The sequence below is a fragment of the Choloepus didactylus genome, chromosome 11 (assembly GCF_015220235.1).
Source record: "Choloepus didactylus isolate mChoDid1 chromosome 11, mChoDid1.pri, whole genome shotgun sequence".
NCBI lineage: Eukaryota > Metazoa > Chordata > Mammalia > Pilosa > Megalonychidae > Choloepus > Choloepus didactylus.
In genome coordinates, this window is record NC_051317.1 from 20,024,230 (window position 1) to 20,042,977 (window position 18,748).

Consider the following 18,748-nt stretch of genomic DNA (forward strand, 5'->3'; position numbering starts at 1 on the left):
CATTTCCCCTCATTGCCTTTATTCATGATCTTTGCATCTGGAATGTCCTCGCCCTTTCTTTCTGATTATTCATATCCTTTATGGCTGAGCTCTAATCCCAACTCCTCTGTAAATCCTTCTACAATTAATTAATCCATTCAACAAATATTTATTGAACACAGACTATATGCCAGGCACTATGCTATGTGCTATAAACAAGTGAGGCAAGTTCCATGCCTTCCCTGAGCAGAGCTGACATTTTAGTAGAGAGCCAGATGGTAAATATACAAATAGATAAATGAGCAAGATTTCAGCAGTTGAGAAGTACTGTAAGACAGTAAGACAGGGTGATGTGATGGGTGGCCCCAAAGTTCCTGGTCTCTATCATCTTTAACTTTCTCTGGATTTAATGGCCATGTTATATAATTTGTGATCTTCTTTATTAATGAAGTATTATATTCTAATAACCCTGCTCAAAATTCTTCACTGATTCCCCATCATTTACAGAATAAACCCTCAACTCTTTAGAATGGTTTCCAAGGATATTCTTGACCATGTGTCTATCTGCCTGCTATTATCTCCCAGTAGGCACCCAGCATCCTTCACTCAGCATAATAAACCACATTATGAACCTCAGCCCTTACATGCCCTCTGGGCATCCCTGCAGTGCCTTCCCTCCAGCTTACAGGCTCTTATCCAACTAGTGGCTCCCTGTAGAAACCCAGACCCATCTCACATCCATGTCTTTTTTAGAGTCTTCACTGATTTCCTATTCTTCAAATTCACTCGAAAAATATTTATTGGATACCTACTAGGTAACAAGCATTGTTCAAGGCACTGGGGATACAGCAGTGAAGAAAACAAAAGAAAAATCCCTGCCCTCATGGAGCTTACATTCTAGTTAGGAGGCTGGTGACAGAAATGGGCAATTAATTTCCTATTTGAAATTTGGAATGTTTCCTTCCTTGGGTTATGCAGAACATTTTGTATTAGACTGATAGGATCCCTATTGTTGAGTGTTAAATAGTCTAGAATGCCAGACTGTAATTCAGGAGATAGGAGTTACAGGAGATGTGAACCATCTCCTAGTTGTCTGAACCAAGACAAATCATCCACTCCATCTGAACATCAGCCATCCCATTTACAAAATGGGAGTGAAGTGGCAGATGAAGTGATGTCTAAGATCTTCCAGCTCAATGTTCTTATCTGAATAGAAGAATCCAACAATTAAAAATAATGTTAATGTACTATAATCTAAAATATCCATACAAACAGGCCTTTCCTTAACAAAACCCAAGTCTGTCCTTTGACAGAGGAGGTAGCTACAGACAGCAGAAGCAGAAAAATTGAGTTTTTAAGAGTTTTGGACTGGTAGTCAGAACAACCTGGATTTGACTTCCTGCTTTTCTTACTTACTAGTTATTAGACTTTGGGAAGGTATAATCATTGGTTTCTTTTTCTATAAAACAGGAGAATTGATAGAAGCTGTTTCCATAGAGTTGATATGAGGATTAATTGGGATTACACATGGAAAGGGTTAGTCATAATACCTAATACACAGCAAAGTATACAAAAAAATGGTAGCAATGATTATTATCTTTACCATGGAGCAACACAGGATAAGTCATCAATCTATTAAAAATACTTCATTGTCTTTCAGCACTTTCTCCATCTCCTATCTCATCTCATATTTTATCAGCCTTGTACAATAAGGGTCTTCCTTCCTATTTTACAGATAAGTCCACCAATGCCCAAAGAAGGAAGTGACTCAAGAAGTCAGTAATTGTTGGCAGTATAAATAGCAAAAATGGGCAAACACATATCTCTCTCCAGCTAGGGAGGAGGCTCTGTTATAAGTTCTTTACAGGTATCAATTCTTTTAATCTTCTGAAGAGCCCTCTAAAGGTAGGTATTATTATTGTTCTTGTTGTTCCTTTTACGGATCAGGAAGCTGAGATGGAGAAAGGTTAAAAACCTGGCCCAAGGCCACAGAGTTAATAAATGGTAGAACTGGGATTTGGACCCAGGGCAATCTCACTCCAGACTCTATACTCTTAACCTGACCCTATTTGCCTCTCTTAAGAACTAGAATTCAAGTCTGCTGTTTCCAGCCCACAGAGCTTCCATCTCAATGACAACATATTTTGTTGGTTTCTCTTTCCAAGAGGGGAGGCCAGATCTATACTTTGCACAGTCAAACACATCAGGTTAATGCTTTCAACAATCCCTGACTTTCAAAATCTCCCGCTGTTGAGTTGCCAAGGCTTGAGTGATTGCTGAGCTGCTGCTAAGAGTCCCTGTGGGGACCCCAGGGGTCTTGAGGGCTATTAACAAGCTTTGTCTTGTTGTCAAGTACCTAAATCTACCATTTTTAATTATATAGCACTGTGCAAAAATGATTGCATAAACTACTCCTTGCTAGCACATCTGAATACATGAATGTGGTTTAAAAGGACACATGATTTGCACAAAGGCCTGCTGATTCTATGGTGCACACATGCTTTAGTTCTGAGGACCAGAGGAACTGAGATTAAGAGGCTTCTGCCTGAAATTGTTAAGGTTGTAGTGCCTGTTTATAGGATGTACAATCAATTGATTTCTCAGAAAGATGAGCATGTTACAGGTAAACAGTAGAAAGGAAGGTATCTGCTGGCTTGTAGGACTCTAAATCAGGTCAGTAGGCCAAATGGATGAGATGCCAAATGCTGGATCAGACAGTGACAGAACCAGGAGCTGAACCAGGAATCTGGCTCTACATCCTGTGTTCTTACTGCAATAGTGTAATAGTGTTTCTTTTATTGTAACAATAAATGAAAACATTGGGAGGAGGTCTCGGGTCAACTGACCTGAGAACTATCTGATGCTCTGTGTTAAGGCTCCCATTACTTGTGCTATTTCATAAGATCTCAGTAGTAAATTTTGTGAATTATAGGATGTAAAGAGGAAAGCATCTAGTCTCATCTAGACTCATCTAGTCAAGAACCCTCTTTGGAACACTCAGCTCCTTCTTGAAGACTTCTATGGACTGGGAGCTTATTACCTTCAGGGAAATTTCTTTCCACTTTTGGGCAGGCTTTCCGGAAGAAAATTCTCCTTACCACTGAGCCAAACCTGCCTTTCTGCACTCTCCATCTCTGTGTCTCAGTTCTACCCATTGATCCTCCCTCGTCTTTCCAGGTTCAAAGCAGGAGTCACTTAGTGATTCAGCTTCTTTGTTCAGAGAGAAGGAAAGAGACGTGAAGAGGGTGACAGACCCTTCTTGTGGCAAGCCAAGGCCAAAATAAAGGCTCATCACCCACTGGCATGGTCAGTTCCTGGCCCTTTTCAGTGATCTGGAACTAGGGGGTGTGGGGTCTTAAGATATTTTATGTTCAAGAAGGGAAACCTTCCCACAGATACAAGGAAGGGGAGTTTCTGATTTTTCATTTTAGGAGATGGAAGAGTATGTTGATAAAATGTGAACCTTCCTCAGCCACTGATCATCCCCACTGAGAGCCAAGCCCAGGGAATGTCTCCAGGGTGATCCTGAAGGATCCCCTGATAGGAGGCAGAAGATAGATTCCCAGTGAGAAGGGGTGTGGCTCTCAAGCTGAGCTTCCCTAGAGGGAAATTTCCCTCAGGTCTCCTATTTCTTTTACTCTTCAGGAAAGATACAGGGCACAGCAGAAAAAACAGCAAATAAGGAGCCAGAGATCTGAGTTCCCGGTGAATCTGAGCAATACCTACCACTCTGGAGACCTTGCAGACATGTGCTAAGGGTTGGACTCAATCAGTGTCTTAAATTTTTAAGCCCATACTCCCTTTGGGATAAAGAGAAACTCTCAAGCTCCAGGAGGTTTAGCGACATCTCCTCCATATTGGGTATGCTCCTAACCCATCCACTTTTCCAAAGAGGACAGAAATTATCCTTCCTGTGTCACCATTGAGCAATGTAATATGTATTTTTGACTGTTACTATCTTCAAATTGTACTTGGAAAAACAAACAGGGTCTTACTGGTTTTCCAAATATACTCTTGTGAGAATGTACATGGTGCTTTATCAAACCCAAGTTCTCATTCCTTTCTCATCTCCAGTCCCACAACTTCCTCACCTTTCAGATCTTAGCACATTATAATTTATCATCAATTATCATTTCATCAGAGAACCCTTCCTTGATCACCCCACACAGTCAAGTTCCACTCCTACTCCTTGTAGATAAGATTTATTAAGCATTTACTATGTTCTTAGTACTGGTTTAAGTGTTTTACATGTAATAGCTCATTAAATGCTCAGAAAAGCCCTAAGGATTAGATGATATTATTATTGTAATTTTTTCAGAGAGAGAAACTGAGTCAAGAGTGGTTAAAAAGCTTGCCCCTGGTCACCATGTACATATCATTTAGAGTACTAATTACAACTGAAAGTTTACTTTTATTTGTCGGATTATTTCTCTCTCAAGCTTGAATGTTCTGTAAGCACAGGGATCATGTCTGTGTTTACTCCTGCTCTATCTGCAGGACCTGGAACCGCACCTGACACATATTGAGACCTCAGTAAACAAATGCACACTGTGCTTTGTAGCAGCGATCCTTGAGCCTGGCCACCCTGGATTTGAATTCTGGCCTTCTACTTAGTCTCAGGGGAAATGTAGTTTGTTTGTCAGATCCTCACTTGTGTTGTCTGCAAAATGGAATTGGTAACTGTTTACCTTAGAGTGGTATTGCCAGGATCTCTGCATAAATCCAAAGTGCCCAGCATGGTAAAGGAAATGACATGGGCCATTATGAAATTATGATCATGGTCATGATTACTAATGATGATTAGGATGCTAACAATGACAATCATCACTCTCATCTTCTGGTGGGACTGATGTGTCCTTCCATACAAGGCCTCATAAGCAATTGGATAAGGTATTTACATCTCTCATTTCACTGAACTGAGAAACAAAGAGATGAGCTTTCTGGCCACACTAAATCAAGGCAAATGTTTTCTGACCTCCATTTAATCCTTTTACCCCTGTACAACGCTGGCTTTCTCCCACACCATTCATATATACTTTTGAAATCTGCTGCACATTAGTAGCATTTTCATATAATTACATAGCATTTACTTAAACGTGAAGTTATTATCTTTGTCTATGTAAATCCCATGAAGGCAAAGATCTTGTCTCCTTTGTTCTCTGTTGACAAGGTGTCTGGCAGACCACAGGTGCTCAATACACATTTGTGCATGCATGAATGAAAGAAGAAATGATTGAATGAACCACCAGAGAACAGCCTAAAATTCCTCTTTCTCTCTGTTCTTCTGCTCCCTTTGCTCCTTCCCACCCTGAGCCCTTGCTGCTTTCACTACCTGGCCCAAGATAGCATTGAGGCGTTCTGATTCACAGTCCACCACCACCAGTCGCTCCTTTTTCTTCTCCAGGTCCTGAAAGAGCATCCGGTACCCCTCCTCTGTGGTTGTCAAAATGTTCACTGCGGTCACCTGCCAGTTCTTCTCGGCAGCTGTGTCAAGGACTTTCTGCAGGACGGACAAACCTGGAGATGGGGCAAGCAGGACAGAGAAGTGGCAGATTAGCAGTATACATAGGAACCACCCTTCTTCTACCAGGCATTCACCCCACAACCCCACCCCTTCACTCTACTATGCTCAGCTCCAGTTTTCTCTGACCGTGCAAGTCCCTTGGTAAGGGGAGCCATGTGTCTCTTTTGTGCTTCTGTCCTCAGTACATAATAGATAGTAGAGCTAGTGATTATAAATAAACTTTGGAGTGAGACTATTTGAGGCTCAAATCCTGATGCAACAACATACTAGCTAAATAACCTTGCATGGCCTAATTAGCCTCTCTCAACTTAGTTTCTTCAATGATAAAATGGCGATGTTAATAATACCTACCTAACAGTGTCATTAGGAAGACAAATTGAGAATGCCTGGTAGAGCAAGTGTTCATAAATGTGGTTGTTATTATTTTGCGCACTCAGTAACTGCTTACTGCGTCACCCTGTCCTCTAAATAGGCACCAAATAACTGTTGATAAATGAGTGAATGTTCAATGTATCCTCAATACCTAAAACTCTTTCTTACACATAGTAAGTGTTCAATAAATGTGTAATGAATTAAACGATTCTCTTCTGATTCATAGTTAAATGAGTGGAGGGGTCCATTACTCAGTGGTACATTGTTTCATCTTTGAGACTTAGGTGGCATATTAGTTTTGCTATTGTGATTCTAAGAAAGGACCACAGACTTAGTGGCTTGAAACAACACATTTATTATCTTATAGTTCTAGAGGTCAGACATTTGAAATGGGTCTTACTGAGCTAACATCAAGGTGTTGGCAGAGATGTGTTCCTTCTGAAGGCTCTAGGGGACAATTCATTTTCTTGCCTTTTCCAGCTTCCAGAGGATGCCTGCATTCCTTGGTCTGCAGTCACTTTCTCCATCTTCAAAGCCAACAATGGCTGATCAAGTATTTCTGACATTTTCATCACCCTGAAACTGATTCCTCTGCCTCCTTTTTGCATATTTAAGGGACACTGAGAGTATATTGAGCCCACCTATATAATTCAGGATAATCACTCAATTTTAAGGTTGGTTGATTAGCAACCTTAATTTGACCTACAACTTTACTTCCCCCATTGCCATGTAATATAACATATTCACAGGTTTCAGAAAATTAGGATGCTAACATCTTTGAGGGGGCATTATACTGTCTACCACAGATGGTTATTTTGCTTTTGCATTATTAATTAATATTTTGTATCTTTATCATTTCTGTTTCCAAGTGATACTGTTAACCCCTCTCACAGAAACCAATATGGTGCCTGGTCTTAAGAATCATCTATAGACTCATTCTATTAAGGCTTCCGATTTGATTATTTTTCAGTACAAGTTGTCTGGTGTGTTTGAACCTTTCATTTACTGAAGGTTTACTATGGGTCTGCAACTGTTCTAGTAGCTTACTTATGTTTAATTCACTTAATCCTGTGAGGTAGGTACTATTACTACCTTGTTTTACAGATATGGAAATTGAGATTCAGAGAAATTCGGTCATTTTTTCAAGGTCACACAGCTAGCAAATGGCAGAGCTCTGTGGCAAGCAGAGTCCTTTGAAGGGTATAGGTGCTTTGTGAGCCCTTGAGATGCTACCTTACAAGCAAATGTATATTTTTTTGGTTTGGTCATGTCCAGGCCTTAAGCTTCATTAAGTTGCAAAGCTCCTTCATCCTGAAATAGCCCTTCTCCAGGTGACACCCATAATGTCTGCTGTCTGAGAGGGAAATCATCAAACTAAGAAAGAGGGAAGGAGAAAATCTAGGTAATCAGGGTGCTTGGTCTCTCCTTCTACCTGCTCCTTCCCATATGAATAACACTCACCTAACTCTCCTTAAAAACATTTTCACAAACTATTTTCCCACTCAAAAGGCTTCTAAGGCTCTACTGGCAACCACATCAGGGTACTTCTAGGCCTTACCTGATCCATTCACTTAAGTGAATGTTAAGTTCTTAGACAACAATTTAGTATGAAAGGGAAAGGTGGGGCAGTACAAGACAAATATCACAGCAGTTAGACAAAGGAAGAGAGTCCTCATCCACAGGATCAGGAAATAAAGTAGTGTTTGAGCAGGCTGTGAAAAAGGGGGAGGATTTACCCATGCAGATTTGAGAAGGGCAGTACATTCCAAACAATGGAAAGTGCATACATAAAGATGCAGAAAAGAATAAAAGTACAGGAAGAACTGGGAAATATGATCTAAAATTTAAAACGTAGAATTAGAAAGAACTGGGTGGGAGTGGGGATTGTTCACGGTGATGATGATGATGATGATGATGAAGAGGAGGAGGAGGAGGAGGAGACGACAATGACAATGATGATGACTAACATATATTGAAGATTTGCCAAATACCAGGCACTGTGCAAGCACTTTCCTGTCATTATCTCATTCAGTCCTCACAACAATTCTATGAGGTAGAGACTACTTTTATCCCCAATACAGAAATGAAGAAATGGAGTCATAGAGAATTTTATATCCATTACACAAATGGTAAAACTGAGGCTTGGAGACCTTGCCCAGAGTCACACCTGGAGAGGAGAGGATAGAGGATTCAGATCCAGGTCTGTCTGACTCCAGAGTCTATGCTCGTAACAGCTACGCTCTGAGTCACGAGCCATTCAACTGAGGTCCTTGGGCTTTGAGTCTATCTTCAAGAGCCTGGAAGCTTGGTGATCTGTAGAGTACCATGGTGCATTAAGAGGATTAATCTTTCAAAAGGTGTGTTTCCATACTACGAGTTAGAGATTAACCACTGTGAACTCAGTCCATAGAAATAAAGCATTTCTGAATCATCCCCCCATGATTCTCAGGGAGGCAGGGAGGCATCATTCTCCTTTCTTCTATTGATTTTCTCTCCATCACTCAGCTGGACCCCTCCCCCAATCCATGGCTTACCCCGGTCGGCATCATAAATGTAGACAAATTTCTGCCACTTGTAATGGTCAATGATGTTGATGAGGGCATCCTGCAGCTCAGGGCGCAGCTGAAGAACAAATTGATTGGATGTGTCAACAGGAAAGCTTGGTGTAATGAAGCAGACGTGGAGGGCCCCACAGAAGGAGGTCAGCATGTTGACAGTCCTCCGTTCATAAAACCCAAAGATGGCATACACTCCCTTGGAGAACTGGGAACAGACTAGAAGAGGAAAAGAGAGGATTAATGGATAGAAGATGCTCCAAAGGAGCTGTCAGATGGTTCAAAACAAATCCATCCACCAGTCTATCAATTGAACCCATCAACTATCTATCCTTCTATCATCTGGCCATCTAGCCATCCAAACAACACATCCATCTACCTTTCAACCCACCAATCTATCCAACGGTCCATCCATCCTACCCATCTATCCATTCCACTCCCCAAAAGCCATTCACTTGTCTAATCCAATATTTATGAGGTGCCTATTCCATGCCAGATGTCATGGTTATTAATTATAATATACTATTAGTTATATCAGCCATGTCTACAAAGCATTTTCGTGTGTTATCTCATTTTATTCTACAACAACCCTGTTAAGGTAGGAAAGGGATGACTGTACCACCTGCTGAAGGGGGAAGACCATGGTTCAGAAACTTAATGAACATTTCCAAGGTAGCACAGCTAGGGTATAATATCTTGACTCCCAGTGATCTCTCCATTACAGAGCTCACCACCTCAAGGAGAAGCATAAAAAGATGCTACAGGAATAAGGAGGCCTCCCGGCTGCTGCTGCTGATACATGTTTAAGAACAAATGTTGATTTTCCAGCCTAGCCTTTAGCTTTCAGTGTACATTTCTCAGCTGATGTTCATTTTGTTTGTACATCCTGTTATCCGACTTTCTCCACACCACCCCCCCGCCCCTCAGTATATTATCCATAATAATAACTTAGCTGTGCAAACATCCCCACAGAATTCATTTTGTAGGATTGTAGTCCTGTTACTAATCCTGGTTTGTGGTAGGTTACACTGCTAATTAGAATACAATGCTAGTAAGACCAAGGTCATGGAGTTAAAATCCAGGTCAGTCAGCTACTAAGCTTCATTTTATCATGTGATACAGAATGAGGGTTAATAGTCTGCCCCAGCCAGGGGACCAACCCCAATGCCATCTCCAATGCCTGCTTGAAAGTTACCGTCCTAACGTGGATGGTGAGACAGTTGAGTCGTCATCATCTTAACAGTATTTTAGAGTGTTTTCAAGTCCTTTCACATATATTAGGCTATTAAATCCTCATTACTACCCTGTGACTTAGGTATCATCAATTATTTCTTTAAGATGAAAAAATTAATGCTCTTAGATCCTATGTTCTCATTACCACACCACCTGCTTCCATGACCTCACATTACCTTTGTACATGGTGTCTCAAGTTATGCTACATGGACATTGCCCAAATACATTCCATGAAACATTAGTCCCACAAGAAAATAGAAAAAAGGCTTTTTTGGTCAAGTAAGTTTGGGAAATGCTGCACACCGTGCCCCACTCTTGGAGCTTCATATTTCACACTGCCTGCACAAACAAATCATATTAAACTTTAGATCAACATTTATCAAATTGGTTTGCACCCAGACCGCCTTTTTTTTTGGTGAATACTTAAGATGTTTTTGATGATACTTTGGGCCATGGTACACTAAATAGTTCAATCAATCACTGGTACCCAATTGCCTATAGTGTCTCAGTTCTCCGTCAGCCTTAGAGATAATGGACTTGAGAGATCATCACCTCTAAAAGATTTGGACTAAGCCACATAAGTCAACTGTCTTAACTCCCACTCAAATCCAGCATACCCTGGCAGATGATCCTTAGCACCTACGTGTGTTCTTCCGGTTACTGGGCACTCACAACCAGTCCACTGACGATCACCCTTTGAAACCAGAACTTCATAGAAAGCCTGTTCTTAACTCACTCCACAGCCCTCCTGGCATCAGAAGGTGGTGCTCACGGCCTCTAGCTTTATGGCATTTGGTTTTCAGCAATGAAATTCATTCTCCAACCAGAAGCCGGGGTTAAATTACTAATTAAAAAAATAAAAATCAAATTAACCAAACAAAACATATCCTTTTCCTTCCTTGTGCAAAGCCTGTCAGATGGTTATTTTTCAGGCTTCCCATTGCACACAGGAAAATCTTCCAAATTTCTGACTATGGCCTAGAGCCTGGGTAACCTGCCCCTCAGACCTCTTCCACTTACCCCACATTCTTCTTGTCCCCTTCTTTAGCCACACTGACCTTCATTCTGTAGTTCAGGGCCCACGACAATCTGTACCAGCTCACTGCTTCCTTCCTTGCCTCTTTGCAAGGATGACTCCTTCTCTGCTGCTGTATCTCAGCTCAAATCTCATCTCTTTGCACAGGATTTTCTTGGTCACTTTACCTAAATAGTGACTGCCTCTTCTCTCCTCACCCATCAGTCACTGTCACATCAGTTTGTCTTATTTCTTGTACTGTAATCATTATTATCTGAAATAATTTTCTATGTTTATTTGTATATGTCTGTGGCTGCTCAAGTCCATGTAAATTCCCTCAAATCAGGGGTCTCATTTGTGCCCCAAAGCCAGTGCCTGGGATGTGGTAGGCATTCAATAAATGATGAGTCACATGACCTGCAGTAGTAGATGAGGGGGCGCTCGCCCCAAACCAAGATGACTGTTGGGTCACCCTGATCTCCTGCTCCCCCGTTCTGGGGAGTTGTCTTCTAAAGTAGCTATTTTTTTTCACCAATCACACTATGCACTTTCTTTTTCACCCTAATGAGGACACTCTATCCTTTTGCAACAGACAACAGGCACCATCTTAAAATGACTATTGTAATTGCCAGAATCAAGATTTCCATAAATATGGATTTCTCCACCAGGAAGCATACATTGTATATTATTCTCCCCATGTTAAATATAGATTTGTCAAAACACACAATCCATCTTACAGGGTAAAGTGTATATGGGGAGCACACAAATCCCATTAAAATATTATAATGCGTTCTCTATGGTATTTTTAGGATCCCTTCTTCCCTCGCTGCAATGAAATATTATCCAGTTCCAGATCTATCCCCACACGTCATCTACTTGGTTTTACACATTCAGTTGGGCCTCTGGGACCTTGATGGTTGGCGTTTCTTGCTAGGACTTTAGAAGTGGAAGAGGAAAGTGAGGAGGTGGAAGGAAAGGGAGGAGGTAGTGGGAGAGGCAGAGAGCCAACTAGGCAATCACTATTCAGTTTAAGTGCTGTGACAGGGATGAGTTCAGGGTTCTGGCAGGGACATCATCCAAGCCCAGCCTTTGGGGACCACAAGGAAGGCTTCCAAGAGGAAGGTACAGCATTGACACTGAAAGATAAGCAGGGATTAGCCAGGAGAGGGGATTTGGAGCAGCTGTGTGTGCATAAAGAATATCACAGATAGTAGGAATAGTGACTGCAGAGACCTGGCAGAGAGGCAAGACACAGCTCATTTGGGGATCCCTGCCAGAGTGTCAGATACCGAGGTCCCTGCCTCCAGGTGATTCTGTAGCAGAATGTTTCCAACATCAGAGTGAGTGAAAAATGAGGCCAGGAAGTCCCTCTTGGAGAGGGAGGAGGACAGGAACTGGCAAGGGCAGGAAAACTCACACACTACATGGTGAGGGCTGTCCAATTGCATCTTCCGTTCACTCAAACCTCTTTGATAATCACTCATGGTTAAGGCACCATCCACTTAGTATCAATAAATCTCCCAGCCCCGGGCACTCGCCCTGACAGCTCTCTCCCAGGAAGGGAACTCCCGGTATTAGCAATTCCTTTTTTATTATCCTTCATTTAAGGCCTCTAACACCCACATTTCTCCTTTGCTCCTGGCTTTAGTCCCTGGAAATCTGGCAGCCTCATTGTAAATAGTGGATAATGAGGTGACAGGACGGCTTCATTTGGGGGAAAGGAAATAGAAAGCGTGTATAGGTGGGGGGACTTTTAGACACTCATCCCCCTCCCCAAATAATTCTATTTTAATTGGTGGGAATGACATTCTTGATTTGATTCCAGCCTTGTGGCATCAAATGAGCTTTATTTCTATAATCCAGAGGGCAATGAGAGTGCCCCCCCCACAAAAAAAAGCAATACTCTCTTGCATCCTAGATCTATTACTTAAATGACATGCAAAGAATTACCGTAATAGGTGTAAATTGTTCCTATCCCTTCAAAACTACTTTACAATTGTTTAGGATTTTGAGATTATGTCCAAGGCTTCCCTGTTATTTACTAGTTAAAACCTTATCATTCATTTGTTAAACTCGACAAATATTTATTGAACACGAGAAATTAATATTGCCAGAAAATTGGGATATAGTGACGACAAAAGACACCCACTTTCTCTGCCTTCACAGATCTTCCACAGAAGTCCAGTAAGTTTTACATTAAGGCAAATAAAGGATAATTTGAGAAAGAGATAAAGGGACCCACTGTAGTCTGGCATTTAAATTGGGGGGGGGGTCTCTCTGGGAAAGTGATATTTATATTTTAATGAGTAAGCGATCATAACTACTATTACAGCCTGTATTTACCATGTGCTTACTACAGGCCGGGCACTATGCTAAGCACCTTGTACCAATGTCTAAGCAGAGAGACCAGTTTATCCAAAGGTACAGAGGGGAGAGAGAGAGAGGGAACATTATAGAGACTCTGGGAAAGCCATACGGGTGGAGTAGGGGCGAGGTGTGCTGTGCCGAGTTGGGGGTGGGTGGGGGCCAGATTGCCAAGGACCCTGAGAGTGCTGGAGAGGTTACCCACCGTGAAATGCATGAATGCTGCATTTTATTTTGCTTTGAATTCATCTCAGCTTCCCGGGGCCCCTCTTAGCCCAGGCACTGGAGCCCCACTGGGAGATGGCAGCAGAAATTTATGTGGAAGAGGAGCCACCCTCCATTATTCAGACTTGTGTGCTTATTATTAAATATGGGTATTAATTACCAGGCACTGAAAAGCAATGAGATGCAACACTGTATATGAGGCTAAGAATTAGACCAAAGCTGGGATCACCGGTCTTGGAATTCAGACTCAACTTGAGGGCTGACGGATAAAAGCAGGAGGAGGGAGTATGGCCAAACACCCTGACACTGGAAATTCTGCTGCTGAACTCTTGTGATGCTTTATGTGGCTCTGGAGAAGCAAATGCAAAGAAGCAAATCTGGGACCAGGAACAAGCCCCTTCCCCTCATTTTTTGCATATGGACAATGAAAGCTTACACTAAGTCAGTGTTTCTCAAACTTTTCTTTGGTGAAGTACTTCTAATGGGAGGCAGACCCTGAACTGTTACACTCATTGGGAAGTTTGGAGGTGCCATTCTTCAGATAGGAATTTCCTATTTCTACCCTCTATCTACTCATCCATCCGATCAACAAGTGTTTCCTGAACACAGTATATGTCAGGTAGCAAACTGGTGCTACAGATAGACAACAGTGAATAAGAAGACAAGTCCCTGATCTCATGGCGCTTAGGCTCTAGAGAGGGCAGAGAGAAGATAAACAAATAAAATCATTTTTGATACTAAGTGAAAAGAGGAAAATAAACTGTGATGACATGAGGGTGACTGGCAGGGCTACTTTTAGATAACATGCCAGGGAGACCCTCTCTGAGGAGCTAACATTTGAGATGAGAAACCAACCATGAGACAGAGTCGGCCAAGAAGGGACCCAAGAAGCAGCTTCAGGCAGAAGGAACAGCATTTGCAAAGGCTCTGAAGCAGGAGCAAGACAGATGGACTTGAGAAGCAGGAGGAATGCCAATGTGGATGGAGAGTAGGGAATGAGGAAAGTGGTGGAGTTGAAGGGAAGAGAAGCAGCTCAGATATGTCTCTGAGCAAGCTTAGTACTTCTCTAAGGTTGTGGTCTTTCACGCATGGCTTGGATACCTGCAACACACTAGCACATCACTCTGGCTCTGAAGGATAGTGGTAGTTGATCTCAACATCTTATGGCTCAAGTCAGTGTAAGAGAGGGAAGGTTATTCTGACTCATAGGATAACTTGGAAACTGGACAAAGGAATGTCTTCCAATTTAAGTGTAAGAGACTACAGATGGGGGACTCTTAGGGAGTTCACTGGGTTCCAGTATGGAGATGCTGCTGTTTCTAGGCTCACTTTAGGCTCTGCGCCTTCATTCATGCTCTTACTCTAGGCTACCCTCCCTCTTCCTGCCATCTTCATCTCCAAATTCATTTATTAAAAGGTTCAGGTCAAATGCCACCTCCTCCGTGAAACCCTTCCTTATGCCTCTCTGCTCCTAGCCATAGTTAAAGGTCTCCATCTTTCTTTTACATGACCGTAGAAATCTGTTACCAATTTTCATCTAATACTAGTGCTTTACTATGTTCTTTTATTGTAAGAGCAGAAATCAATGGAGGCTAACATAAGGGAAAAGGAAATTTGTTGCTCAGGGCACGAGCTACTCCTTGGTCAAAGGCAGGCAGCACACCTTAACTAACCTTCCTACCAGGACAGAAGCAAAGGAAAATGCAGGTGCTGTGAACACAGAAGGGATGGATGCTGGGCATAGCATCCATCTACCAAATTTTATATGTGTGGCATAAATGCCATACACATCTCAACATTGAATTTTAAGTAAGGAGCTGTATCAAATTCCATCATTTTTGCCTCTTGCCTATGGCTAGACACTGTGTTCTGCTCTTGGAACAGAGTGATGACTAAAACAGAGGATGCCTCCACCACCATGTAGCTTATACTACTCTCTACAATCCTTAGAGCACATTGTATGGAGAGTTACACAATATTCTTGGTATGCGAGTGTGCTGGTTTGAAGCTGTATGTATCCCAGAAAAGGCCATTCCTTTGGGTGCAGACCTGTTGTGGGTGGGACCTTTGGATTAGGTTATTTCAACTGAGATGTGACCCATCCGTTTGAAGGTGAGTCTTAATCCCCTTACAGGAGTCTTTTGTAAGAGGAAAAAGGACACATAGGAAAAGCCCAGAGAGCTCAGAGAAGCCCCAGAGAAGCTGAGAGATGAGATTCAGGGAAGCACCCAGAGAAGCTGGGAGATGGAGCAACTGGGAGCTAGAGCAATGAACCCTGAGAGAGAAGGACCAGCAGATGTTGCCATGTGCCTCGCTATCTGAGACAGGAGTCCTAGCTTGCCAGTACCATTCTTCAGAAAAGGTGTCATCCTATTGATGCCTTAACTGGCACATTTTCATGGCCTTAGAACTGCAAATTTGTAAACTAATAAATCCCCATTGTAAAAGCCAACCCATTTCTGGTATATTGCATTCCAGCAGCTTTAGCAAACTGACACAATGAGTGAAAAAAAGAATTAATGAATGCAAGTCATTCACCTGTATCATTCCATTGGTATTATTCTTGAAAATTGACTTCATCTTGCCCCCACATATTTCTTACATTGGATTGACTAATTATTTCACATTTCTTACATTGGATGGACTAATTATTTCTCTTATCTATTATCAGGTAACTTTTTCTGTATTCATATCTCTCTACTGAGGCATACACTCCCTTGAGGGCAGTGGCTCTTCAAATCTATCATTTTTCTTGGTATGTACAATGTACAGCATCCTGTACTGAGCAGGGCAGGGAACAAGCATAAATACTTGATGTTACTCATTTCACATTCTGCTAAATTTGACCACCTAGCATCCGTGAGCCTGGGGGCTATGCAATACCCTACTGTGCTTCAACCCACTGAACTCTGTCACTCCCTACTATCTTAGGTCAACAGACAATGAGAACTATGCATCTGGGCTGGCACTGGAAACTCAACCAATTTTAATGCATTCCCTACGCAACATCCGATCTCCCCAGCCAGTGGTCTCCGGGCAAAAAGGTTTACACCCCGTTACTCAAGTCTTGGGATACTGAATGAGTACAAAATGAGGGCATTTCACCCTGAATGTCAAACTGCTTAGCATTACTATGTATTTATATATCATTATGGGAAGAGGATCTTTCAGAGATATTTCACATAAAGATTGAAATATATGTGTGCTGTCATCTTTGGCTTACCTCTTAGCCCAAGAAAGGTCCCAGAATCAGGGATTGTTATCACTGAAGGCACCTGGTCTTGAAGTCTCACTGGCCTAGAAAAAGTCTCTGACTAGGCAGCTGTCTAACCAACTCCACTCCAAAGTCCACTTAATTTATATGTACTTGGAATAAGCAACACCTGGTGACTAAGGGTATCACCACTAGCTATAAGTAGAGTATCCTACTTGGTATGATGTTGAAGCACTGGAGACTTCCCACTACCTATATGCTCTGGGTGGCTAGCAACTATTTGAGAAAAAATGTTATTATTATTATTATTATAGCTATAGCAATGATTGTTTACTATGCCCCAGATACTGTTCTAGGAACTTCGTATGCATTTTATTATTTACTCCTCACAACAGCCCTATGAGGATTTTTTTTTGTTTTTGTTTTTCCTTTGCCCTATTTCACAAATGAGGAAACTGAATTCCAGGGATGTTAATTAACCTTCTACAGTCATTCAGGTGGTGAGTGACAGAGCTGGGATATGAGTCCAGGTCTGTCTCACTCCATGGCCTGTACCCTTAACCATGGCGTCCTGTTCCCCTGAAAGTCCATTACCACAAACGAGAGCTTTCTTCTCACGGATAATAACAACAGCCCACAATGAACACTCCCTACGTGCCAGGTGCTATTCTAAGCTCTTGTCACGAATTACTCATTCAATACTAATTTAGTACTATGGGAAGAGGGTACAATTATCCCCATTTTACAGAAGAAAAACTGAGGCTAATTAACTTGCCCAAGGTATTCTAACTATTAAGTAGTAGGTTCAGCAGGTTCTGCAGTAGGTATTCCTACTTCAGAACAGGCACCTGATCCTCTACACCAGGCATCAGCAAACTTTGTCTGCAAAGGGCCTAACAGTAACTGTTTTTGTCTTTGCAGTCCATGCTATCTCTGTCACAACTACGCAACCCTGCTATTGTAGTACAAAAGCAGCTGAGACAACATGTAAACTAACAAGCAAGGCTGTGTTTGAATCAAATTTTATTCACAGAAAAGGGCATCAGGCTGGATTTGACTTGTGGGCTAGTTTTCCAATTCCTTCTCTACGCTGTGCTGCTACTGGATTGCATGGAGGATGAGATGCTGACCTTTTGGGAGAGGTAATAATGGCTCACAGTGTACTAACCAATTTTCAAATCTCTTACATCTGTTCTGTAAGCATACCCAGTAAGGGTACACCTTAGTGAGTACCCAGTAAGTGAGTACCCAGTAAGGTAGGAATAAGGATTAATGCTTAAGCCCACATCCAGATGAGGAACCACGGGTTATGAGACTGGGTGGTATGGAGACTGACAGGTATGTAGCCCACATCTTCCTTTCCCATGTCTTGTGGCTTTTTTGTAGTGACTTGGTTACTCACATCGTGGAGAGGGCAGGGGAAAGGAATCCTGAGAGGGCAAAAGTCGATCACTGATGTCCCAATTTGACTAAAGGCAACTTGCTGGCTTCTATGTAAGAGTCAGGTGGGGCCACGGACCTCCTGCTAAAAGGAGCCCAGATAAAGTGTTGACACAAGGACAGTCACATGGCAAGTAGGTGGGGGTGGTTCTCAGTTCCAGGCTTCCTCTTCTAGGCTTGGGCCAGCTTTGCTCTACAGCTACAGGCCTACTGTGATGAGGTGGCAAGGAGACTCTAGCTTTGAGAGAATACATGCCAGGGGACTCATAGTGTTGTAACCACACCCTTTAAGACCAGGGCTCAGCCATGTTTGGGGACTTAGGAATGCCAGGTCAGGAACATTGATTGAGATAAGGGTTAGGATTTTGAGTTGAAGCTGAGGTCAGGGCTCATTCTTTGGTTGGGTTCAGGGGCTGAGGTTAAGGCTGCAGTCCATGGCTTGGGTGAGTGCTCAGTATGGGAAGGCATCAGGCCCTCAGCCTCATTGTGGGAGGCAAGCAGGGAGAAAAAACCCAGGTGAGGGCTAAATCTACCTGGCTCTGCCTTCTGTGCAACCCTTGGAAAATAGCACCCTAACCAGCCAGATTAATCAATCAGGAATGACAGCAAGGACACTAGCCCAAGGGGAGAGGGTTGCTAGAGAGGCCAGGCTCAGAGTTTCCCCTTCCCTCTGGCCCAGTCATTCCCTTTACAAAGCAATGTCTGCTGGTTCATGAATGAACCATTACTGCAAGGACCATCAGGTAAATCATTCATGAAATGAAGGCAGACTTTCCTTTTGGCTACCTTCATTCCTACACCTTGGATGAGTGGCAGCAAAAAATATC

The 18,748-nt window shown here is 42.4% G+C and overlaps 1 protein-coding gene across 2 annotated transcripts in view; it reads right to left on the minus strand.

The window, feature by feature from the left end:
* The window catches only part of GRIA1 (glutamate ionotropic receptor AMPA type subunit 1), a 344,465-nt gene that overhangs the window by 172,952 nt on the left and 152,765 nt on the right, over positions 1–18,748 (minus strand). For both annotated transcript variants that reach the window (XM_037798914.1, XM_037798912.1), the window contains exons 3-4: positions 8,410–8,649; positions 5,312–5,496 (exon numbers count right to left, since the gene is read on the minus strand). In XM_037798914.1, coding sequence (XP_037654842.1) covers positions 5,312–5,496; positions 8,410–8,649 — 425 coding nt within the window. The remainder of the gene's footprint in view (positions 1–5,311; positions 5,497–8,409; positions 8,650–18,748) is intronic.